The sequence below is a fragment of the Artemia franciscana genome, chromosome 18 (assembly GCF_032884065.1).
Source record: "Artemia franciscana chromosome 18, ASM3288406v1, whole genome shotgun sequence".
Taxonomy (NCBI): Eukaryota; Metazoa; Arthropoda; class Branchiopoda; order Anostraca; family Artemiidae; genus Artemia; species Artemia franciscana.
The window spans coordinates 14534860-14562359 of NC_088880.1; the positions used below are offsets into that span (position 1 = coordinate 14534860).

The following is a 27500-nucleotide window of genomic DNA, read 5'->3' on the forward strand; positions in this document are numbered from 1 at the left end:
TTTCAAATTACCAAAAACTTCATCTCCATATTTTATATAATTTCCTATAGTTTCAAACACCGTCGAAATGCCGGCCTACCTCATTCCAACAACCCCTTTACCGATTGGGGAGGCCCCATTCCTATCTTTAACCAAGAATACTCCAGACTGATGGCTTCTCCTCAATTTCCTAGCATGCCAAAAAAACGTCTTTCGCGGTTGCAGCAAGAAGCAATAGCTGCAACCGAGTAAATAACGACTCTTAATAAGATACATCTATAGTCGGCGACGCTCTAGTGCTGCATTAGTTAAGACCCATGTGCCTCTCCTGAAATTTCCTTTTTTTCTTGGCCATTTGGTATAGAAGGGATGATCTTAAAAACTTGTAAGGAGACTCATTCAAACGAAAATTGCATCTAGCCAGTGTGTTCAAAATCGTCCAAAGATCCAAAAAATGACATGATGACATAACCCACAAGCTCTGGGAAAATCACTATAGATTATGCACAATTCCCAATTGTTTACAGATCGGTTTTATAGTTTTATAAAATTAATAAAAATGGATATAATCTTACCACGGATGTATGATTGGCTAAAAACTTCCAGGGATCATTCCCTTCACCAAGAAACACACTGGTTCTGTAGGAACACGGGAACAGGGTACCCCCAAAAAAGGACGAGTTTTTCTGTTCGGCTTGAAACTTATCTCCATAACCCCTTCGCCCCCCTTACAGCATTAGAGGGACAAATTTGGGCCAAAACTTTTAATCCCTGATCAACTCGAAACTTAGAGCCGTAAGTTCTTGGGCCAAGAGTAAATTAAGACAGAAACAAATATGTTTGGGGACATGTGCCCCCCAAAGCTTGAGCCCGAAAAAGGGCAAAAAAAAATTTTTCTGTTCGGCCCAAAACATACATCCTAAGTTCTTGGGCTAAGGGACCATACATTTTGAATGGGGGATTGATTTATAGGCCAAAAAAAATTTGTTGTCTTAGATAAGTTTGAAACTGACAGTCGTAAGACCTTGAACCAAGGTGAACCTATTGCAAAAAAATATGCTGGGTCAAATGGAGACTAAAAAAGGAGAAAAAACTGTTTTCCGCCAGTGAACTAGGAAAATCAACAGGCAGATTTTTTCAGATTGAATTCAAATTTATATGCAGACAGGGTCAAGAGAACCTTAATGAAGACGGAAATTTTTGAAAAAAAAATGTTGTGTTGATTCTTCAAGTCAGAAAATATGTGCAATTTTTCTCAGTACCTCTCCTATAGTACCCCTTAATACCTGACCTTGTATACCGCGTGCATGGTCAAATATACCCTTCTAAATATGCTTTAAACTAGCTTTGCTCAAATAAAAGCTTTAAATTATGTATCAGTCTGAAAATAGAATAAGATCAAGCTAAGGTTTTTAATTTCCTAGTGACGTAAAACTGAAATTATTCCTAGTTTCCAGTCCTAAGCACTAATTATAAAAAAAACAGTGCATAAAGTAACTGAAATTTAAAGTAATTTAAAGAAAGAGAACATAATTTAAAAAGACCAAATATTGAGACAAATTTTGGCTGTATCGATTTGTGATACCTAAGAATAGGCCTAAAATTTATTTTGTCTCTGATAGAGGTGAATTGAATAAAAAACAAGTTTTTTTTTTACTGCAAGTAAGGAGCGAGATTAAAACTTAAAACGAACAGAAATTATGCCGTATATGACAGGGGTTGTCCCCTCCTCAACGCCCCGCTCTTTACGGTAATGTTTGACTGTTTGTCACAACTCTACTTTTTAAAACAATTAAAAAACTTTAGCGTAAAGAGCGAGGCGTTGATGAGGGGACAAACCCCTTTCATATACGGAATAATTTCTGTTTGTTTTAAGGTTTAGTGTCACTCCTTACTTGCAGTTAAAAAAACTTGTTTCTTTATTTAATTTCTGAACGTTATGGAATTAATGCATATTTTAATTTTGGCTCACTGCACATGAATAATTAAACGAAATTTGCATATTAATTTTTTTTTTTGCTAATTGGCTTTCTCATAGTTTTGATCGGACGGTTTTGATAAAAAAGGGGTGGGAGAGGAAGCCTAGTTGCCCTCCAATTCTTGGTTACTTAAAAATGCAACTGGATTTTTTTTAACGAACATTTATGTTAGTAATGAGCACACGTACCTTACGAATTAACTTACGTAACGAACTTCCATATTTGTGTATTTTTATTACGTATATAAGGGGGTTCCCCTTCTTGTCAATACCTTGCTCTTTACACTAAAGCTCAAATTGTATTCCAAATCTTTAAGAAAGACCCCTGAATCACAAAGACCGCAGAATAAATTGTTGAAATTACTAAAAATACTTTAGCGTAAAGAGCAAGGTATCGTGGAGGAGAGGAACCCCCTTATATACGTAATATTTTATGTTCGTTTTAAGTTTTAATGCTGCTCATTACTTCCAGTTGAAAACGAAAAATTGTTTCTTTTCTCATTTTTTTTTAATAATGCTAGAGAACTGTGGGCCCCCTTCTTGGACATTCTCTTCCCTCATGAAAAATTCATCCGTGTGAAATATCCTCCCACGTAACCCCATCCCCTCGACCAACCCCATCCCAACGCAAAAAAGTTGGTACACTTCGTAATAACCATTACTATATGTAAGCAACAGTCAACGTTTGCAACTTGCAGTCCCTCCCCCGGGGACTGTGGGGGATTAAGTCATCCCCAAAGACAAAGTTATTAGTTTTTTTTACTAAACTGAACAGAATGGATATCTCAAAATTTTGGGGAAAAAATGTGCGTGGGAGGGATCCTAGGTGCCCTCCAATTTTTATGGTCACCTAAAAAGGGCGCTAGAACTTATTATTTCGATTAGAATGAGCCGTCTCGCGACATTCTAGGGCCACTGGGTCGATACGATCACCCCTAAAAAAAAAAAAAAAAAAAAAAAAAAAAAAAAAACACGCCTCCGTGATCTGTCTTCTGACAAAAAATACAAAATTCCACATTTTTGTAGATAGGTGCTTGAAACTTCTACCATATGGTTCTCTGATACGCTCAATCTGATGATGTGATTTTCGTACATATTCTATGACTTTTAGGGGATGTTTTCTAAATAAGGCAAATTTTCTCAGGCTCGTAACTTTTGATGGGCTCGTAGCTTATTGGTATCAAAATTCCGTTTTTTTGAGTTTCGGTTACTGTTGAGCCGAGTCGCTCCTTACTACAGTTCGTTACCACGGACTGTTTGATGAAGGACATACTCAAAGGTCCGAGTACACCTCAATGAAGATCATTTATTGAAAAGTCTGAATGTATACATTTGACAACTGGACATAGACCAACAAATTCTGTTTTCTCAGAATGGTCCAAACTTACCGGGCATACAAACAGGGAATCTCAACGAAAACAGAAACTATTGAAAGCTGTTGATTGTATTGATTCGTTAATTGCCTCAATATTGTTTTGTCACCAGCCGGCTTGCAATTTAGTGGACATATACAATGGATCAAACAAGCATAAAGGGAGAAAATATTTCGAAAAAATATGGGCCTCAAAACGGGCCAACATTGGTGCTCTCAGATCAACACGAAACTTTGATTGTGAGTAGACAAAAACAAGGAAAACAAATTCTGGAAGATACATTTAGCTATATCAATTTGTTGCGTAAAATTTCTTTTTATTATTAAATTTTCTCATTTACTGATTCACTTGAATACTTTAGGGCATACAGACAGGACCAAGAGAGCTTCTCTTAAGAAAAAAATGCAGAAAACAAAATCTAGCTGTATTGATTCCTGACACCCGATTTTCTTTTAAGACATAAAAACAGCCTTTACAGGGTTAGGGGGGGGGAATTATTTGCGGTAATTCCCGGTTGTTTTCAGGCTCAACCTTCATCCATAGCAGTGCTTTGTTATCATTATGTTTCATTTGATTTTCAGATCAATTTATATTCGTTTTGGGTGTTTACTCATTGATAGTAATATTAGTTCGTTCTAAATTGGATTCGTTACACAAATTCATTTCTATTCCCTTATGGCTCTTTATTTTTTTTTTTTTTTTTTTTTTTTGAAAAGCTTTTTGGGAAAGGTTAAGCCAATATTACCAAAAAACACCAAATATTAAATTTAAAGCTTTTGAGGAAGTCAGAATCCTCATCCTCATGAAGAAGATACTATTTTCTTCTAGGGTCACAATTTCAAAGGGTATAGAATCTCTTGTACATCCCGAGTATATTCCTCATTTACAGGTTGTTTTCTTGAATGTTAGGAAGTATTCAGTTTTGTTAAATATTCCTTCACAAACTTCAATTGGTAGTGAATGAACGCAATTTATTTTTACCTGACGTCTTTCCTTTTTTTTTAATTTGTAATTTTTTTTATAATTTAATTTTTTTTTCTTTGTGTGTTGTTTAAACCTTTCTTTTTTAACTCCCCAAAGATAATCTCCCATTCAAAACTCTTAGGAGCTGATCCGTGTTAATTTTTTTTACAAGTGTTATTTATGAATAAACAACCTAAAAAAAATAAAATAAAAATAACAATCAGCTAGAATTTCTTGACAATGCAGTTTCAATTCGTTGACTTCACAGTCCATCAAAAGAAAGTAGAAAAAATCGTGCATTTACTGTTAAGAAACCAGGCAAGTTCCAATTACAAATTCAGTCCATTGCCTTCTGTAATATTTCTCAATCAATTTCAACTCTTATGAATTCCTGGTAAAAGAGATTTTTCATTTCAAACGCTTAATCCGTTTTCCTTCAAGGAATTAGCATAGTTTTCTCATAACCAGGGGGCAAAAGAAAGAAACTTGCCGAATCGAAAGAATGAAACATATCCCAAATCCAATAGGACTAAAAAGAAAACATTTTGAATCAAGATGATGTTGAATAAAACCTCAAATAACTCATCGGAAATAGAACAAATATTTATGAAATAATTTAATGTAAGTGACTTTAAATGTGCTTGCACTTTCAGGTCAAACGAATAAACACAGCATCAATCTAAACTCACAAATTGCTAATGAAAAAAACAAAATTTTTGTAAAATTTGTGTAAGCCAGTAAATACCTTCAGCGATCTCATTTGATGGGGTCGTGTAGGAATCGAGACGAATATGATCGAAATCATAATATCTTCTGAATGATATCACTAACAATGGCGATTTGTAGCCTTAAGAGTAAGAAAAATGTCTGGCATTTGAGCCTCAAGGCTTCAATCTTGGGCAAATGTATCTTTATTCGTATTTAGTGCAAACAACAGAAATATGAAATTTTTTACATCCTATCTATACACATAAAACATAAAATTACTGTTTTAGTGAGCGACTTCTCATGCACCACGTATTTAGAATCACTGTCAAAAGCAAATCTTTTCTTAATTTATCGATAGATCTTATTGGAAAACCCTCCCTACCTAGAGCACTTAGACTTTATATTTTATCTTGGACCACAAACAGCTAAAGCAAGGTAAATTAAACGTCCTACCTAAGGACATGGAATCTTACCAAAATGGTAGCCGAATAACCTCTACCGTTCAGGAATTATGTATAAACATAATAAATAGATAAAGCCTAGCATTTGAGCGTAAAATTGCGCTTGTCTTTATTTATTTGTTTTTAGTGTTAAGTAGCAGATTAATTCCTCCAGAAAAACACACCCAATCCAATGTCCTCAAGTATCTTAGCTTTGTACACCAATGAGTTTGGGACTTGTGTTACACACTTGACTGTTGAAACACTATGTTCAACTACTACTACTACTAACAACTCACCGCAGCATCAAACCCTCTGAAGCCAACACAGCCAAACACACTCCTAACTCATCCCAATCTATTCAGAGCTTCCCTCTTTACACCCTCACAAGAAGTCCCAATTCGTTTAAATCTTTCCTTACAACCTCTCCTCACCCCATTCGGGGACGACCTGCTTTTCGTTCACCGACGACGGATGAACAAAAAGGATCAATCTGTCATCGTTCATCCACGAAACGTCTCCTAGCCAACACCACCTTTATCTGATTATAACCCTAGAAAGAAAGATAGCACCACATTTTTAGTACAGCTTACTGTTTGAAATACGGTCAGTCAAACAAGTACCCAAAAAAACCGTAGACAATTCCTCAGGAAAAATCATCCTCCGTCTTATTCCAAAGCACCTACGCGTCAGAGCCATACTTGACCATTGTCATAACTGTAGCTTCCAATTTTCTAATCTTGGTTCGTGGAATTATCTTTTAGCTGTGAAAAACACTCTCGCCCTTGGCAATTCTACTTTCAACATCTGTACTGCATCCACTATCTTTACCAATAGTGAGTCTACCCAGGAAAGTGAAACTATCCACTAGATCGATCTTCTCGTTATCCAACATGACATTTTTAATTCCATTGATTCATAGTCTATGCGAATTAGTCTTCTTGGTATTTATTTTCAAACCTATTCTTGCACCCTGAAGTCTAACAAGAGCTAAGAGCTCATATGGCACAAGTGACGAGGTCGGAAGAGCCAAGGGCCAAGAGCTCATATGGTATGAGCTCTAGCGAAATTCTAAGAATCAATAAATTGCTGTAAAAGGAAAATCAGAGGCTTAATGCCGGTCAGGCATTAAGGTCACGAGGACCTTCTAAATATCCAAATTCATTAAGATCCGATCACCCACTCGTAAGTTTAAAATACCTCAATTTTTCTAGTTTTTCCTCTCCCTTTAGCCCCTCAGATGGTCGAATCGGGAAAAAGACTTTATTAAGTCAATTTGTGCAGCTCCCTGACACGCCTACGAATTTTCATCGTCCAAGCACGTCCAAAAGCACCAAACTCGCCAAAGGACTGAACTCCAGCCCCTAACTCCCCCAAAGAGAGTGGATACAGTTCGGTTATGTCATAAGACAAGAGTTCCTTCTAAATATCAAATTTCAATAACATTCGGTCACCCGTTCATAAGTTAAAAATGCCTCAATTTCTCTAATTTTTCCAGTTTAACAACACCCAGCTCCCCCAAAGAGAACGGTTCCGTTCCACTTATGTCAATCTCGTATCTGTAACTTGTGCTTATTCTTCCCATCAAGTTTCATCCCGATTTCTCCACTCTAAGCGTTTTCTAAGATTTCTGGTTCCCCCCTCCAACCCTCTATGTCCCCGGATCTGATTCGAATTGAAAATAAAGCATCTGAGACATGAGATTCTTCTATAATTGACATCCGAACACCCATTCGTAAGATACCTCGATTTTCACGTTTTCCAAGAATTCCGGCTTCCCCCTCCAACCCCCCCCCCCCAATGTCACTGGATCTGGTCAGGATTTAAAATATAAGTTACAAAATCCTTCTAAATATCAAACCTCATTTTTTTCTAATTTTTCCGAATTACCCCCCCCCCCCAAATCCACCAAAGAGAGCGGATCCGAACCGGTTATGTCAGTCAGGTATCTTGGACTTGTGCTTATCTTCCCACCAAGTTTCATCCTGATCTCTCCGCTTTAAGCGTTTTCAAAGATTCCCGCCCCCCCCCCCTCCAATGAAACTGGATCTGTTCGGGATTTAAAATAAGAGATATGAGTTACGAGGTCCTTCTAAATATGAAATTTAATTAAGATTCGATCACTCCTTCGTCAGTTAAAACCACCTCATTTGTCTAATTTTTCAGAATTAGTCCTCCCCCTACCTCCCCCAAAGAGAGCGGATCCGTTCCGATTATGTCAATCACGTATCTAGGACTTGTGATTATTTTTCCCACCAAGAATCATTCCGATCACTCCACTCTAAGCGTTTTCCAAGATTTTAGGTTCCCCCCAACTCCCACCAATGTCACCGGATCCAGTTGGGATTTCAAATAAGAGCTCTGAGACACGATATCCTTCCAAACATCAAATTCCATTAAGATCCGATCACTCGTTCGTAAGTTGAAAATAATTCATTTTTTCTAATTTTTCAGAATTAACCCTCAACCCCAACTCCCCAAAGAGAGCAGATTCGTTCTAGTTATGTCAATCACGTATCTAGGACTTGTGCTTATTTTTCCCACCAAGTTTCATCTCGATCCCTCCACTCTAAACGTTTTACAAGATTTTATATCCCCCCAACTCCCCCCAATGTCACCAGGTCCGGTCGGGATTTGAAATATGAGGTCGGAGGCACGATATCCTTCCAAACATCAAATGTCTTTAAGATCCGATCACTCCTTCGCAAGTTAAAAATACTTCATTTTTTCGAATGTTTCTAATTTAACCGTTCCACTTTGCAAACGGTTTCACTGAGGACATTCACATTATCAGCCTAATCTGAATCTAGGCGAGTTTTACCTTCCCATTTGAATCCATGCTCTCTCATCCCCCTTACCATGTTCCTTAGGACATTCCATCAAAAGAATTCATAAAAACACAGAAAGAACGGCATCTTGCCTAACTTCTGATTCAATTCAAAACCAGCTACTACCCTCATTTCACTAAAAGTCATTTCACAGGAACTTCACTAAAACTGTTTTATGAACTGAATCAAAAGCTTGCTCATAATCTATAAATACACTTTAAAAATCCATTATCAAAGAGTTGACTCTGGTTTTCTCAGAGATTTTGGAGTTTCTAAAGGATATCAACGTTACCTAGCGATTCCATTACATTTTCACCATGAAAAAGACAATGGAAAATGAGCTGGTTTATTGATGAAGATCTACTGTGCAGAAGAGACCGAGAGTGAGTAGGAAGAGCCGTATTGGTACCAGCCAGCCTCTAGGGCTTAAACTGCTGGGGACAGGCAGCTCAAATACTCGCACTTCCCACAAACCAAACAGAAAGGAGGAGAAAATGACAAAGAAGGATTGCTAGTGGCATTTTGAAGTCAAAGGGGTGAAAGGACTGTATGCAGTCTGTATACCCTCATACAAATTCTGGAATTGGAACCTCATGATGAAAACATTCTTGGAGGCCCATTCAACAACAGGAAGAAGAGGTCATAACGGAAAAAGTCCTTCGACCAAAGCATAAGGGAAGAAGAAGAAGGAAGGACTAAACGGATCTGACTGTCTCTATGATTGCAAGTTTTCAACATTGGCGCTATAAGCCCATTTACAACGACATTTTACCAAAACAATATTTTGCTAGCGCTAATTTGAGCTAATCAGAAATTTTTATAGAACCTTTCTCCCAAACTAAAAATCTAATTGGCTTAAATTAGTGTTTGCTAAAAATAAATATTAGTAAAATATCTCATTGTCAATGGGCCTTATGAAATTTTGCCACAACGCAATTTGTTTTCTTTTTTAATTGTTATTATATGTGCCATCGTTAAATATGTTACTGTCAAAACTGTCACTGTTTTTTTCTTTCTTCAAGAAAAGTGACGTTGCTTAACAAAAAGTGGCATCCCTTTTTTCTGTCATCGGACAAAATTTCATGGTCTTTATTCATTAAAGTGTCTTGGTTTCTGCATTCATCAGTTTCTATATGTTGTTGTCCGGTTTGTTGCTGTCAATTTGCTGCGGGTCCAATCTTCCAGGGATGTAATGTCCACCAAAACAATAAAAATCTTGCTCTTGGTGGGGAAGATTTGTCATGGAACACGATCTTCCTGAGTGGTGGGGGTAATGGACTTCGTCTCCGTGGACAAGAAAGAGTACAAATGTAAGTGATGACACATTTCGCATTAAAAAACTAAAATAATGACAGTTTGCAGGTGACAATTTCAATTTTATAATGGCCTTTTGTCAGAAGACTAAGAAAATGAATTTTTTTTTTTTACAATGGCTAGTAAAACAATGATATTTTGTCCGATAAAAAGAAACACAAAAGAATGATAAAACTTAGTAGAATAACAGAGATATTTATATAAGAGACACACAAAAATTAAAGAACCTTATGTTTTTCAAGCATGCAAATTTCGAGAAATAAATTAAATAGTCTACAAAAACAAGAAGACTTACGAATACTTAATTTGGCGGGTAACAAAATAAATCTACAGCAGGCTTAAAGGAGTATTAAATTACCAAGAAACTGTGATTTCCTTAATTGGAAACTTTCAACAACAATTATCCACCAGATTAGATTAGGATAATTCGACGACCATAATTTCGAAGATGATATTCTTTTAAGATGAAGACTTATAGAAGTAAAACACATTTAGCAATAATCTAAAACTTTTTGTGTCTCTCATAACAATATGCAGAGCGTTGCAACTGAATAATATGTTGTTGTCTTTGAAGTAGACCATAGTCAGCTGAATGTTGATTATGGCAACAATTCTCCAGAAACAGGCAACATCTCTCCAGAAACAATAGGCATTTTCAAAGACATACTGAATCATAAATTTATAACCTGGCTTGTGAATTAGCCAGGTCATGATCAAGATTAGGAAAATGTTGTTCCATCAACAATTGAGATCGTGAGTTCATAATCTAGATTAAGATTTGAAAAACTTCGCTTGACCATAGACCATAGTCAGCTGTATTATGGCAACAGTTCTCAAGAAACAGGCAACATCTCTCCAGAAGCAATAGGCATTTTCAAAGACATACTGGATTTTAAATTTATAACCTGGCTTGTGAATTAGCCAGGTCATGATCAAGATTAGGAAAATGTTGCTCCACCGACAATTGAGATCGTGAGTTCATAATCTAGAATAAGAATTGAACAACTTCGCTTAAAAAACATGAGAGATTCTGCCAGGTCGTGGTCTGGGCATGTAAATTTTGCTATTCCACAGTTCCAATTCAATAATCCAGTTTTATAGACCGGTTTTATAAACTTCTTTATTCCATTGATAATTCTGGGCCTTATTCAAGAGTTTGTTCTAGTTTGTTAGTGGAAAACAAAACACCTATTATTGCTTGTTAAGAGATGGATCGAGCAATGACAATTCTAATTAAGACTAAAAACAAGGTTTTGCCTACTTTTACAAAACTGGTAAGAATACAATCGCTAAATATGATGAAAGTATTGTTTAGCGTATACTTTTTTCACATCGTTTATCTCCATCACTGATATACTCTCTATCAGTATGTTAATATTATTCAAACCCATTGAAGACATAACGTCGTACAGAGAACAAGAACAAAATCCTCTAAAAATTGATAGCGTGTTGTTTATAAAGGTGTTAGCGCTGATTGCGTTGCTTCTTGCTGCATACGTTATACAAGAACGTATTGTGGGTATTGCATGCAACACTGAATACATATATTTTTATTAAAAATAAATAAACAGACTACAAAATAGATATCGTCATCCACTTCAATATGTTCATATCAAATAACGAGCCCTAATTTTTCTACGTTTCATCGAATTTTTTAAGTAACAGTTTCATACGGGGAATCCCAACCAGGTTTACATCACTGAATAGGTCTTTTGAATTAAAACAAAAAAATAATATCAGGTTTGATTTTCGATATTTCCTTAAATCAGGAAATGATATTTCAGCTTTTTTTATATTAGCCTTTTTAAATCAGCTACTTTAAAAGAAAAGCATATCTTTCATTATAGTAAAAACTTTTGGTGTATTGCAGTTTAATAGTTTTTTTTTCTGATGATCAGGACATTGCCTCAGCTATTGTTATGGTCCATGCAGTTCAATCTAAACTATATGATTTTTATAATTTATTTTGGCAACTCCCCATTGGTCATTATAATTTTGTCAGAGAGGAGAAATAAACCAAAAATATTTAGACTATACAGCCGTGATCTATTGATTCAACAAAGTCGCCGACAACTTCAACAGAAGATGAATAGACATAAAAATCAGCCTGTGCTCTCAGAATAAAAAATTACAATTGCAAAGAAAGGTTATAAATATTCTTAGGACAAATTGGCCATATTTTAATTCTTAATGTCAATCATAAAAACTTGAGACAAATAGTCAATCATAAAAAAATGAGACAAAGGTGAGACATCATCTTCAAGGATGATGTCAAAAAGATGGTATCATCCGTGGAAGATCCGCTGTCGCAAACAACCGGATAAGGGTTAGCCTATTTTCCTCTACAATTGACCACCTTGAAGATTGAGTGGTGAAAATGTCGCCTAGCTTCCAGGTGAAAAAAAAAAATGTCCCACAGAGGACGATCGATTCCACAAAGCAGAAGAAATTACACAAGTCGATTTTAAAAGAAATATTTTGGGAGAAAAGTATTCGTCAAAACAAATAGATAAACAATAATACCGAATTAGAAACAAACTTGTCAAAACTGGACAAAACTAATTCATATTTTCACTTTCATGGCCTTGAACTTCAACAGAGACATTAGTAATTTGTCCAAATACAATTTTTCTCACCAAATCCTCCTACAACAATGATTTCTTTTCCGAGCGAGGGAAAATATTTTATCGAATGGACTTTCAAGAGTTGTTTAATAAGAAGAACATAGAACACAATCAAGAATTTCATCTAATTCCCGAAATTGAATAAACCATAAAGCCGGTAGGGTACAAGAATACAGAGTTCGAACGAAATCATTTTATGAATATGTTCTAGTAGCTAATCATTTAGGAAATATTAAGATTTATTGGGGTGGGGGGCTACACTTTTTATTGAAAAAGAGACTAATGGTTTTAGAGAAGTAGAAAACATAATGAGAGCCTTAGAAAAACATAGAGACATAGTCTATATTTCTTTCGTTCTTCATTTTAAAACAATATATTCAAAACAAACCATAAACTATGTCCAGAATTGAAAAGAATTATAATAGTGTGTCCAAACCAATGTTTCAAGCAAAAGTTAAGCTACACTTTTGTATTTACAGTGGAGGAGGTTAAAGGTATCCCTCTGCAGCTATAATAATACACAATGAAGAATGTTCTAATATATAAAACTAGGAGCAATTTCAGAACATTCTGTAGGTTACAAACGAAGTTATACAAAAAGTTGCTGCCAAAGCTAAAGATGTTAGATCCAGATCCTCCTCGCCCAGAGGCAAATATTAACAGTAGCAGTAAATCTCCATGTTAGAAGATCTTGAGCCCAGCTCCATAGCATTCTGAAGAATGACCGACGGGTCACTTTTTAGAAAACATACAAGTGTGTTCCGTGGCCTATCGCACTTTTGGAGACCTGGACGCATCCAATACAAAATATCGTGAGGGCGCTCTTTTCCCCCATTCATGTAAAATCATCCCAGTAAAGAAAAACAGGCCTAATGTTCACTAAGACAAAGAGAAAAAAACATTTTTGAATAAATAGAATTGAAGAAGTAAAATTCCTCTTATAGCAAACACAATTGAATAAGTTAAATATGAATTTTGTGATAAGCATTTTTCATGTCAATGCTGTAATAACTGGAAAACTACTACTACTACAACTACTAATAACTCACTGCAGCACAAAGCCGCCTGAGGCCAACACAGCTACGCACGCTCCTCCTCCAACCTAATCTATCTAAAGCCTCCCTCTTTACATCCTCCCAGGAAGTTCCCATTTCCTTTAAATCTTTATTTAAGACATCCTCCCAACCCAAACAAGGACGACCTGCTTTCCGTGTAGCCCCAGACGGTTGGCCAAAAAGGACAATCTTCGGTAATCTGTCATCCTTCATCCGTAGAACGTGGCCTAGCCATCTCAACCTTTCTTTCATTATAGCCCCAGAAAGCGGGATTGAACCACACTTTTCGTACAATCTACTGTTTGAAATACGGTCAGTCACCCGGGTACCCAGAACAATCCGTAGGCAATTTCTCTGGAAAACATCTAGTAAATTTTCATCTGCTTTTCGGAGTGCCCATGCTTCAGAGCCATATTTGACCACTGTCATCACTGTAGCTTTCAATATTCTAATCTTGGTTTGCAGACTTATCTTCCTATTCTTCCAAACTTGTTTTAACTGTGAAAAAACACCCTGAGCCTTAGATATTCTACTTTTAACATCTTCACTGCTCCCACCATCTTTACTAATAATGCTACCAAGGTAACTGAAGCTCCCAACCTGATCAATCTTTTCGTTACCTAATGTCACCTGTTCATCTTCACTTATTCCTAGCCTTAGTGACTTAGTCTTCTTAACATTAGTTTTCAAGCCTACTTTAGCACCCTGAGCTCGTAAAACCTTTAAAAATTCATTCATTTTGCTCACACTTTCATCTAATATGCTTAAATCATCAGCATAATCTAAGTCCAGGAGCGTTCTTCCTCCCCATTTGATTCCATGGTCTCCAATTGCCTTTCCTGTGCTCCTAAGACGAAGTCCATCAAAATGATCCATATAAAGGGGGATAGAACACAACCCTGCTTAACTCCTGATTTAATACAAAACCAGTTGCTAACCTCATTTCCTACCTTAACCGCAGCAGTATTATTCTCGTACATAGCACAAATCACTTTAATGTATTTTTCTGGTATATCATATAACGATTATACCTTTGTTAACGCTCTTCTATCAACAGAATCGAAAGCTTGCTCATAATCGATAAAACTGAAGACCAAAGGTGTTTGACAACGAAGGGACTTCTCAATTATTAACCCTTGAGTGAAAACATGGTCGACACATCCTCTACCTTTTCTAAAACTGCATTGTTCTTCCCTTAAAACTTTGTCTACAGCATGTCTCAGTCTAAAAAGTATCATATTACTCAGTAATTTGTTACCTACAGAGACCAGACTAATGCCTCGATAATTACGACACTCACTCTTGTCACCTTTCTTATACAGTGGTTTAATTAAGGTTTTCCTAAAAATCATTGGGTACTTCCCCTTTTTCAAAAATCATGTTCACAATCTTCAGTAGCTTATTCCTAACCTCAGAGCCACCATATTTAAGAAACTCATTAATCATACTATCAGCACCTGGAACCTTATTATTTTTTAATCCTTTTAGTACAGTCGCTAATTCTTCCTCACTAAAAAAAATCTTCCTTCACATCCAAGGTATCACAAACTTTTTCATTTTCATCTATATCTTTTCCTGCAACTGTATCTCGGTTTAGCACATTCTCAAAATGTTCCACCCATCTTTCTTTAACTTTTTCCTTATCACTAATTGTGGCCCCATTTCTATCTTTAACTGGGACTAGTCCGGATTGGCGACTCCCTTTCAATTTATTAACATGCCAGTATGATATTTTACTATTATGCCGTCTAGCCACATCTTCCAGATCCTAAGCAATTTTATCCATCGCCTCCATTTCACATCTCCTTAGTTCATATTTTAATGCTTTCTCCACTTTCTTTATCAGTGAAGCACTAATGATACAGGCTTTATACTCTTAAAGTTAGGAATGGAAGCAGTAACACAAACAACGTTCTTTGTAGTGAAACTATATTTGTCGTGAACGGTCTTAGGAAGAAATAACGGTTAAACTAAAAATTTGATACTTAATGATATCAACAGCTGAAAAACCCATTAATTCAAAATTTGATTTTGGTGTAATTTCATTTTTTATTTTCAATGTTGTAATAAATGTGTAAAAGAATGTTTGTAATTAAGCGCCATTTCAAACAGTTCGTGGTAATGAAACTCTAAAAAACAGAATTATGATACCAATAGTTACATCAAAGGAATCGTGTTTTAACGCTGATTTTAAATACATAAGTTTCGTCAAGTTTGTTTATACCCATCAAAAGTTACGAGCCTGAGAAAATTTACATTATTTTAGAAAAAAGGAAGAAACACCCCTTAAAAGTCATAGAATATTAACGAAAATCACACCATCAGATTCAGTGTATCAGAGAACCCTACTGTAGAAGTTTCAAGCTCCTATCTACAAAAATGTAGAATTTGTATTTTTTTTTGCACAAGACAGATCACGTATGTGTGTTTATTTGTTCATTTTTTTGTTTGTTTTCTTTCCCAGGGGTGATCGTATCAACCCAGTGGTCCTTGAATGTCACAAGAGGGCTCATTTTAACGGAAATGAGAAGTTCTAGTGCCCTTTTTGAGTGACCAAAAAACTGGAGGACACCTAGGCCCTCTCACACGCTCATTTTTTCCCGAAGTCACCGGATCAAAATTCCGAGATAGCCATTTTATTCAGCATAGTCAAAAAACCTAATAACTATGTCTTTAGGGACCACTTACTCCCCCACAGTCCCCTTGGGAGGGGCTGCAAGTTATAAACTGTGACCAGTGTTTACATATATATAACGCATATGAGGGGTTCACCTCCTCCTAATACCTCGCTCTTTACGCTAAAGTATTTTTTAATAATTTCAACTATTTATTCTACGGCCTTTGTGATTCAGGGGTCATTCTTAAGGAATTGGGACAAAATTTAAGCGTTAGTGTAAAGAGCGAGGTATTGACGAGGGGGAAAATCCCCTCATATACGTAATAAAAGCATACGAGTATAGAAAATTGTTACGTAAGTTAATTCGTAAGTTACGTATATTTTTATTAATAAAAACGTTCGTAAAAAATTTAAAGTTCTAGTGGCCTTTTTAAGTAACCAAAGAATTGGAGGGTAACTAGACCTCCTCCCCCCTCCTGTTTATCTCAAAATCGTCCGATCAAAACTTTGAGAAAACCATTTAGCCAAAAAACTAATTAATATACAAATTTCGTTTTAATTATTCATGTGCGGGGAGCCAAAATTAAAATACATTTTTGTAGATAGGAGCTTGAAACGTCTACTGTAGGGTTCTCTGAATCGCTGAATCTGATGGTGTTATTTTCGTTAAGATTCTATGACTTTTAAGGGGTGTATCCCTCTATTTTCTAAAATAAGATACATTTTCTCAGGCTCGTAATTTTTGATGGGTATAAATAAACTTGATGAAACTTATATATTTAAAATCAGCATTAAAATGCAATTCTTTTGATGTAACTATTGGTATCAAAATTCCGTTTTTTAGAGTTTCGATTATTATTGAGCCGGGTCGCTCCTTACTACAGTTCGGTACCACGAACTGTTTAATACAACAACAACAAAAAAGCAATATCAAAAGAGAAGAATGGAGCAACAAAAATAGTGCAAGAAGAGATAAGAAGGCTAGAAACAACATATTTTTAAAGGGAAACCAAAAAAAAATTGACCCCCACCCTCCAGCACAAAAAAAGCAAACTAAATATATTTAAGCTACTCGAACCAAATCCAGGTAATAAGACTCCAGCCTAATAACAGTTAGATTTGAATTACTTTCAGTTTTAATGACGAACAATTCTGATTTTCACCTTCTCTTCTTCAATTTATTGGTCGTAATCCCTTTTTTCTTATTGTTAGACGTTTCTGTTCTTTTCTGGTTTTTACCGGCATTGAACATGCCTCGTCTGACGCGTATTTTTTATTAAATAAATTAGCGTTCTTTTTTATCTTTCTTTGTCCTTTTTTTGTGGCCGGCGTTAACCCCCTGGAAAATACCTTCCCCCTCTGCAGAAAATACCCCCTCAGAAAATATCCTCCAGAAAATAGCCCTCTGTGGATCCCCCAAGAAAATTCCACCCCCAAGCAAAAGACTAGAACTTTCACTCTCTACTCCAATGGGCATATTCCAAAATTTCTACGACCTTGAGGTGGAGGTATGGATGAGGAAGGGACAGTCCCCCTCTTCTACGGAATAAATTCTGCTCATTTGGTGTTTCGTGTTATTCTTTACTTTCACAATAACAGCGTAGACCAGAAATATTCCCAGAAATCATAAGAGAATAGATATCAATTTCACATTTTTGTTGCGTTTTTTAAAGTTTCTTTTGCCCCCCCCCCCAAAAAAAAAAAAAACCTTTGCCAGAAAACACCTTTTTGCTGGGAAACATTTTCACCGAGAAGGGGATTACCGGCATTAAAAACAATCAGAATTAAAATGTTTTCCAAATAAAAGTGCCCTAAGAAAAAAATTTCACCCCAGATCATCTGCAAGAAATTTTCTGCGTGGAATTTTCAGCTAGAATGAAATTGTCTCGTGGGAGTTTCCCTGGAAAAGGGGGGGGGCATTTTTACGTGAAAACAACTTTTCGCGGTGAAGTTTTTTCGTGGGTGAAGGAATTAATCACGGAGGGGAGGGCATATTTCTCGGTGTTATTAAAAGCGATCAGAAGTTAAATTATAAAAAGTTTCTTCAACTGAAAGTAAGGAGCAACGTCAAAACTTCAACGGACAGACATTTTCACGTATATGAAAGGGGTTTCCCCCTCCTCCAGTCCTCGCTCTTTACACTAAAGTTTAGACGTTTTGTCCCAATTACTCAAGAACGACTCCTGAAATACAATGACTGATTAATAAGAATAATAAGCTTTTTTTATTTGCAATCACCTGTTATGAAAGAGTATCGATGGGTGCACAGTGGGGAGAGGGCATGGTGCCTGAAACTACTTTGAGGGAGCCGGATTTTCCGACATGGTCTGGTTAACAAACAGAAGTTTAAATTTAAAAAAAATTCAATTTAAAGTACAGAAAAACATTGAAAAAGACAAAAATTAGTCCATATATGATTGGGGTTGCACCCTCCAAAATCCCTTGCTCATTAAACTAACATATATAGTACTTTGACAAAGCTTTTTATTCTAATTAAGCGGCCCCAATTTTTATGAAGTCTTTCTTACAGAACTGGCAAAGAAGTCAAACTTTAACGTAAAAAGAGATGGGCTTAAGAGATGGAAGCCCCCTCATATTGCAAAAAGTTTGTTAATTTGAAGTTTTATTGTATGTCCTTAATTTTAGTTAAAAACTTGTTTTTTCTATTTAATTTCAAAAAGGGTTACTGTATTGAAATTAACAACACATCCTTCGCACGGGATTCTGATTAATGGATAAACATTCTGGGATTGGTCAGTTTTGGTGGGCGTTTTCGGGCTGAAAAATCTCTTCCTAGCTAATTTCTCTACTATATGTTGCCTCCCCGTAGTAGCATAATGTTTGTAGGCATGAATATATAATGAGTCAGAGGTAATAGGCTTGAGACTGTCTGTGCAGGATTTTGACTCTTGCTGACAGAAGAACATCGTCAAGTGCTGAAAACCATGTTGTGACAAAGAATGGGCCCAGGATTATGCAAAGCCTCTATTAATACTGGAGATCCCTGGGACTTCTTGATGTCCGGTTCTATGCTGGCTCACGCACTTCGGTGTAGACTTGGGAAGATGCGTTGGTCCCCATCCTGCACTGGTATCCGAGACCATTGCTTTTCTTAAGGCCAAAATAATTTCAATGACTTAAAGAACATGACAATTGGAACTTGGAATGTTTCGACGTTCAAAAATAACTATCGTACCGACATTTTGACTGACGAATTGAGACAGCTCGAACTGAACTTGTTAGGAGTTTCAGAACTCATATCTACATTAGGTGATAAAGAATTTTTTACTGAGGCAGGAAAGATGTAATACATAGACAAGGAGTAGGGCTCATGATAAGTCTTGCTTAGGCTGGGAAGGTATTAATAATAGAGTACTTGTTGCTCGTTTTATGACTATAAAGTTCAGGATATCAATTGTAGTAGTATATGCCCGTGCAGAGACGACTGACGGAGATGCTAGTGACTCAGATGAATTTTACTTACAGTTACAGGAGCAAATAGACATTTTCCTGAAAGGAATGTTATGTTTTATTAGAATTCTAACACCCAGGCCGGTAGAAATAGTGATAGATGGTATCCTATCCTAGGTAAATTATCCATCTATATCAAGATTATCTATATCTATATTTTCTATCTATATCGTATCTAGGTAAATTTGGTTTAGCAAAAGAAAACAGCAATGGCTGCAGATTGTTGCAATTGTGTAGATATAACAACCTAGTTATAGCCAATACATTGTTTGACATTAAATGGCCCATAAGTAAATACGGTATTGTCGCGATGGTAAGAAAAGGCTTATTGATTATGTTATTGTAAAGCGAAGACTGACAGGGTCAATACAAGATACTAGGCTATACAGGAGAGCTGTCATCAACATCTGACAGTGTCTAGGGTTAATTTAAAGCTGAAATTTCGGAAGGAAAACAACCTCCCTGTAAGTTATGGTGTTAGTAGACTCCAGTATGAGAATTTGAGAGAAACTTTTCAGGAAAAACTGAATACCAAACTAAAAAGTTTAAAATTTGACAATATGGAAGATGGATGTAATAATTTCAGAAAAACCATTTACGAACTTGCTGATGGTGTCATGATGGTGAAAGTTAGGACTGCACCTAGAAATATTAGTGGACAGGCTTTATGTTCAATAAAGAGGAGAAGGGGCCTGGTTGAGTGATATATCATATGAAAACTAAGGAATGTAGAGAAAGTTGAGAAAGCTTTAAATTTGAACTAAGGAGGTGTTAAGGGGATGCCATGGATAAAATTGCCAAGGATCTGGAAGATGCAGCTAGATGGCATAATAGTAAAATAATACACTGGCGTGTTAAAAAATTGAGAGGAAGTAGTCAATCCGGACTTGTCCCAGTTAAAGATAGGAACGAGGCCCCAATTAGTGATAAGGGAAGAGTCAAAGAGAGGTGAGCAGAACATTTTGACACTGTGCTAAACCAAGATAGAGTTGCAGTAAAAGATATAGAGGAAAATGAAAAAGTTTATGATATCTTAGAAGTGAAAGAAGATTTGTTTTTGCGAGAAAGAATTAGCGATAGTACTAAAAGGATTAAAAAATAACAAAGCTCCAGGTGCTGATAGTATGTTAAATGGGTTTCTTAAGTACGGCGGCTATATGGTTATAAATAAGCTACTGAAGATTAATAATTTGATTCTGGAAAAAAGGGAAGTACATGGCAATTTTAGGAAAACCTTAATTAAACCACTGTATAAGAAAGGTGATACGATTGAGTGTGGTAATTATCGAGGCATTGGTCTTGCCTCTGTAGGTAACAAATTACTTAGTAATATGATACTTCTTACACTGAGAGATGCTATGGCCAAAGTTATAGTCCTCAGTTTTATAGATTATGAGCAAGAGTTCGGTTCTGTTGATAGAAGAACTTTTGTAAAGGTTTAATCCCTATATTGTATACCCCTTTATATAGATTTTGTCTTAAGAAGCCCTGGAAAGGCAATAGGAGACCATGAAACCAAATGGGGAGGAAAAAAATCTCTTGGATTTAAATTATGCTGATGATTTAAGCATCCTAGATGAAAATGTGAGCAACATGAATGAACTTTTAGAGCTTTTGCGAGTTAAGGGTTTGCAGTTCAATCCCACTTTCTAGGGCTATAATGGGTGAAAGGTTGAGTTTCCAAAGATTGTCTTTTTTTGGCCAGACATCTAGGCTACAAAGAAAGCAGGTTCTCTGTGGCTGGAGTGGAAGGATGGCATAAAAAAATATTTAAAGGAAATGGGAAACTTCCAGGGAGGATGGAAATAGGGAGGCTTTGAATATATTGGGATGGGGGAGCGTGCGAAGCTGTGCTAGCCTCAGGTGGCTTGATGCTGCGGTGAGTTATTAGCAGAAGTATTGATTATTATAAATATTCCAATAACAAATATTTATTAATTGAAAACATCAGTGCCGGCCCGACCCCTTCATATGTGGAACAAATCTGCCAAAATTAATATGCAAATTTTATTTTAATTTTCCATCTACGGTGAGCCAAATTCGAACATGCATTAGTTGAAAAACGTTCAGGAATTAAACAAACGAAAAAGTTTTTTACTGAAAATAAGGAGTGACATTAAAACTTGAAACAAACAGAAATTATTTCGTATATAAAACTATAGTGTTAAGAGCAAGGCATTGAGGAGAGAACAACCCCTTTCATACACGGATTAATTTTTGTTCGTTTTAAGTTATAGAGGGGTTCCTCACTTTCAATTAAAAAAAAAACTTTTTTTTTCGTTTAATTCAAAAAAGAAAATCCTATCCCCTATTGCTTACGTATAGAATTTGTTATTGGGAAGTAAACAGGCATTTTTCGGGGTGGCAAATTTTCTATATGGGAATTTTCAGTGGTGGGATGTGGGGGATGCCCCCTCTTAAATACTTCGCTCTTTATGCTAAAGTATGAATTTGTATCCTAGGACTTAACGAACAACAAGTGAAACACAAGATTTGTTGAATTAGAATAAGAAGCTTTTTAAAAATTCTAAATAACGTTAGCGTGAAGGAGGTATTTCCGAGGGGTATCCTCCCTATATACGTAGTAATTTCTATTCGTTTATGTTTTAATGTTGATCCTTAATTTCAGTTGAAGAAACCTGCTCTTTTTTTGCTTCATCCCTCGAAGGCATAAACCATTCTCAGGGGAAAACATTGAAATCCTGCGAAAGCTAATAGCCGAAATAGCCAGTAGTTTATTTTTCTTTACCTGGAGGCTGAGCCCGTGCAATCTTAAATCTAGATTTTTGTGGTAAGTATTTTAAAATATCGCATAAGTAAATATGAGTTTTGAAATCTCGGGTTAGCTATGTTTTTGGATTTGCAGCTCAGGGTTTTAGTGCTGACTTGTGCATTGCCTTTCCTTGGGTCGCTGAACGTTTTCACGATTGGAAAACTTGAGACGTTAAATGCTTCGAGGGCGTCTCTTCAATATTTTTCCTGTGATATATACAATGGTTTTTCAATTGGTAGTTCCCAATCTAGGTAAACATTCATGCTCATCAACCATCACTAACAGCCAGAAGCCTATTCAATCCCAAGACCCTAAGTCGCTCTCTTCATATAGATGGATTCATAAATAAATATTTGAAAATACGATGGGGCTTTGAAATCGACACATTGTCGATTTTAAACATTTTATAGGTATTTTGTCATAAGTTTTTATTTTTTTTAAAAGCGACCCCCAACAAATGCAAAGGACTAATTTCAAATAGAAAGATGCATTAATGAACTGTGTAAGAAAGGCGAGGTTGTTGTACCTGTTGGAATTTGGATCGCACGTAAACTGTTACAAACTTTCTTAAAGAGTTGCGTGTTTGATATAAAAAGGTACCAAGGTTCAGATTTGCATCTTGGAGAAGTAAAGAAGACTGGCTCAGTTCTGGTAAGATGGCAGAAGTTGGGGTAGAAAATATTAAAGATCCAACTTGAACATGCTCCGTCCCCTAAAACTCTGCTATCGAAAAAGGATCTAAAAAACACACTTACCGAGTAGCTTGCTTGATAGCGATGGAACAATTGGCTGCATCATAATTCCAACAACTCGCAGTGTTTCAATACAAGCTCCTAGGATAAGGTACACGTCGTCCATTTTATTCTGCTTCTTCAATTCCCATGGCTTTTTCGACTGCATAACGATGTTGGCACATTTCAACGTCAGCATTATCGATTGAAGCCCCATATAAAACTCGAAGTCGTCAAAACGCTTGGACACCTTGTCTAAAAAAAAAAAGGCTTAGCAAAACCATTGCAAGATACAGATGGATGAATCATAGCATTTTGGCTGAAAAGGCTTATAAATTGTTATAATAGATTGCAATAGCCTACCCTAGAGACACAGTTTGTCAAAATGGTTTGATTAAACTACAAAAAAAGAAATCACTGAGCATAAAAAGGACACTCTAAAATGATTTAAAAAGTCAAATTGGCAGAAAAAAGAAAGAAAGATATAGAGAGTGAAAGTAGAAAATGTAATTTGGTTCCAAGTCAATATCAGGAGCGTAGCTCTGGAATTTTTATTGGGGGGGGCAAGAGGGGTCTATATCCGGATAGTCAAGGAGCATGGGCTATATAATAATTGTTCTCCAAGTTTTTGGGGGCAACTGCCCCCTTCGAAAAAAAACAAAGCTTAGCAAAACCATTGCAAGATACGGATGGATGAATCATAGCACCTTGCCTGGCAAAAACCAGGTCCATAGACACGAAAGGGAGTAATAGCGAAAATTGCGTAATACAAATATGACATGCGATGAAGATTTTTTTTTCAATTAAGTTGAAAGAAATGCTTTCCTAGTTAGAATTGAAGATTATGTCCATCACAGAATCTATGGATAGAGATAGGATTATTTTATTATCATTTTTAACAATTATTTTATGTCCTCTCCCCCCCCCCCATCGCAAACTGGAAAGGGTTCTTGTTCGCCATTCACTCAAAACTTGCTTATGACTCAAAATCATTTGGTTTAGTTTTTTAATCCGGCTTTTCAAGCGGATCAAGCGGATGCATCATATATAATAAAAATTTGTGGTGAGTTGAGAAAGTGGCAGTCCCCCTTCAACTGAGGGCAATTTTGCTGGCTTTAAATTTTAATCGTTCGAATTAAAGAAATTAACGCCTTTAATTTTGCAAGGAGTTACAGTTCTATTTGGAGAAATATTATCATTTCGTTGTTGGAAAAATACATTCAAGCTCAAACACATTCAGGCATATATACTCTAAGCTTTTAAATTCGGACACCCGGCTCAATACTGATCTAACTTTTAAAAATGAGGGGGGGGATCTAAGAGCTAATAACGAATTCTAAGCTTCAAATTATTTCGAATTCCTTCAATTTTTGGGGAGAGGTTTAAATACCTCATCGTCTCTATTCGTCCAGGCATTATCAAATAGTAAGTGATAAGAGTTTCTACTTCCTCAATCCCAACTTCCAAATCATACCCCATGCAAACCCTTCACTTTGCATTTATTCCCCTTCTATTGTTCTCTAGCCTTTCGGTTATATGGGTCGCAGTGGTTCGATTAAGTTCCTAGGGTTTTGTTATAAATTTGATCAGATCCCTAGGGTTTTGACCAAATCACTAATTACATCTTTTTATTGCGACATACATACATTCCCAAATAGGAAAAAATAATTCTTACTTTTAAAGAATTTCCCGTATTCTAACAAGAAACGAGCAAAAAAACTAAATAAGATTTATATGCAAAGATGCCTTATCCAGGGAAAAAGAATTGTAGAAAAATGCATTATTTTTTTCCTACTTCACTAAATTAATCATTTGAAACAATACCGTAGTGGCATATTTTTTTTTTCTCGAACATTAAAATTGACACGTAAATATTTGTAAATTTAACCTCCATTTCAGTATAATTTCATCCATATAGATAACCTAGTTAAGAAATAGCGATATTACCAACTTATCGGAAAAGAAGGAGAATTGTCCCAGCTTCAATTACGTCACTATATTATCATATTTCAAGAGATATTCCACACATAAAAGTAGAAAAAGACCTTAATGGAGGTAATAAAATGAAAGATTCATAGAGATATAATACAAATTAGACAATTCGCCCGAGGAAATTTCTCCTCGCAGATATGCCTAATTCAAAATAACTGGAAACTTATGTAGAAATAAAGACTCGTTTCCTATAAGTCATTATAGCCACGTTTGAATTAATGAGGCAATTTTAATTTTACAAACTTAGAGAAGAGCGGGAATAAATAAGGTTCGTGGTTTAGAGACTGGGATACAAAGTGAAAATAAAACTAGGGAGTAATAAATAAGATTAACAATTAAAAGATTGACTGCAAATGCCAGGAAATCTCAGAAGCAATGAACAAATAACATTTACGAAAAGAATAAATTAAAAGCATAGGAAAACCCGCGAATAAAGTGCAAAAACAAATTAGAGATGGTATACATAAGCTGCTGTATCTCTCGGATAGGAATTTTCGGCATGATTTTTCCGTTTCATAAAAAAAATATATAAAAAAAATACAATGCAATAGGCTTATAATAAACTCTTGATTTTGTAAACTTAGGGAAGAACAGGAATAAATTCCCAGACAGAATGGACTAAATCAGAGTAGAATATAAACAATGGAAAATTAAGACTTGGTTTACAATGACATTTAAAAAGACACGTGACAAAAGTAGCAGATGTGGGATTAGTTGCATTAAAACAGACAAAAAACTAATTAGAAAGCCAACAGCTAGCCAAACAACAGAAACACCATCTGCTTTACTTCTACACCATCTACACCATCAGCCCTACTTCTCATGCACTATTCGTTCTGTTTTCCTCTCTTACGTTGATTTATTTGCCAAATGTTGAAAAAAAAAATCATCCGAGTATTTTGAAGTATTTGACGAAAAATTCGTCGAAGTAGTACGAACTATTTGACAAAAAATCTATCGAAGTATTTTGAACTATTTGACAAAACAATTCGTCGAGGTATTTCAAAGTATTTGACAAAAAATTCCTACAAGCATTTCGAAGTATTTGAAAAAAAATTCGTCGAGTAATTCAAAGTTTTTGACAAAAACCCGTCAAAGTATTTCGAACTATTTGACAAAAAAATCGTCCAAGTATGTCGAAGTATTTGACAAAAAAATCGTCGAAGTATTTCCAAGCATTTGACAAAAAAATCGTCGAAGTATTTCGAAGCATTTGACAAAAATTCGTCGAAGCGTTTCGAAGTATTTGACAAAAAAAATCGCCCAAGTATTTCGAAGCATTTGACGAAAAATTTGTCGAAGTATTAAAATACAAAAAGGAGAATAAAACTATGTTTTTAATTCACATTACCATTCCAATACCAGAAACCTTTAATCCGGCTAAAAATTCATACCCTGGAAGACAAGATTGACTAAAAAGCTTATAAATGTAAACTCTAATGTCCGCTACAATTAATATACGATGTTTACAGTAATATAGTACTTGCACACTGTACACTTTTGATAGCGCTGTTCATTTTAATGACCAATGTTAATAGTAATATAGTAAGTAATTAAGGTAAGCTGTTTATGGTTACTATATTTTAAATACATAGTAACATATCAACGATGTAGAACTAAAATTACTCTTTCCCGTTTTCTTTTAAATACTACTGGGAAGCTCTGGACCAACAAGAGAAGATTCTCTCCTCCTGCATAGAGGTATGAATGTAAACTTAGGAGAAAACGAACAAATCATCGCTACTTGAAAAGTCTATAAATTCATAATCCAACTGCAAGTGTCAAAAAAGCTTTAAGGAACCTTTAAGGTTCCTTAAGCTTTAAGGAACCCTTTTACTGACCTAAAAAAATATTACGCCAATTTTAAAAGTGAAGCAGTAGAGAGGGAGTATGGCGATTTATTACGTACACTGGATCTTAGCATAGCAACGCTGTGAGCACTAGTGATTCTAGAATAATGACGACATGGAGTTATATCAATGAAGAAAAAGATTCCTTTTCCCCTTGATGGGACCTCTGATAACAATCTTAGATATACTAGAAGGAAATAAATAATAATAATAAAGAATTGATTACCAGGTAATTGAACTAAGCTATTGAAAAGATCTGTTCCTTCTTGTCCAAGCGCATGAAAATCGGCTTCAAAAATAGATGGTGCTATTTGATCGACATTAATTGCGGGACCAGTGCAGCGTTGAAGAAGATTTCCTAGATTATCCGCCAGATCACTATTGGCTACATTGATTAATTGCATCATGCTAAAATCTAAAAGATTACATTTGATTATCCTTCTTACTCGGTCTTGTCTCATGCCAAACACAACCATATTTTTAACAGAAGAGAAAAAGGACTAACAAGTGAAATTTGGAGGGGGGCTTATTTTTCTTAGAGCGTAGAAGACACAAAAAAGTCTCATTTAGGCCCGATGTTTTTTTTGACAAAATTTTCAACAAAAGTAGAACAAATTATTATAATTGCTGTTAACTTGAAATCCGAGAGCTTGGAAAAAACTTACAGTGAAAATAAACCATATTTATATTAAATTTTCCTTAAAAAGTAGTTTTACATTTCTAGCTCAATATACAAACAGTTTATACCATCTATACTGTCTTTTCCTATAAACCACAGAAAACTGATAAAAAAAGACTTAAATT

General features: G+C 35.7%; 1 protein-coding gene across 1 annotated transcript in view; it reads right to left on the reverse strand.

Annotated features, from left to right (window-relative positions):
- Nucleotides 1-27500, reverse strand: part of LOC136038655 (methionine--tRNA ligase, mitochondrial-like) — a 63403-nt gene that overhangs the window by 4872 nt on the left and 31031 nt on the right. Inside the window, exons 6-7 of the mRNA XM_065721909.1 lie at nt 26923-27111; nt 22879-23109 (exon numbers count right to left, since the gene is read on the reverse strand). Coding sequence (XP_065577981.1) covers nt 22879-23109; nt 26923-27111 — 420 coding nt within the window. The remainder of the gene's footprint in view (nt 1-22878; nt 23110-26922; nt 27112-27500) is intronic.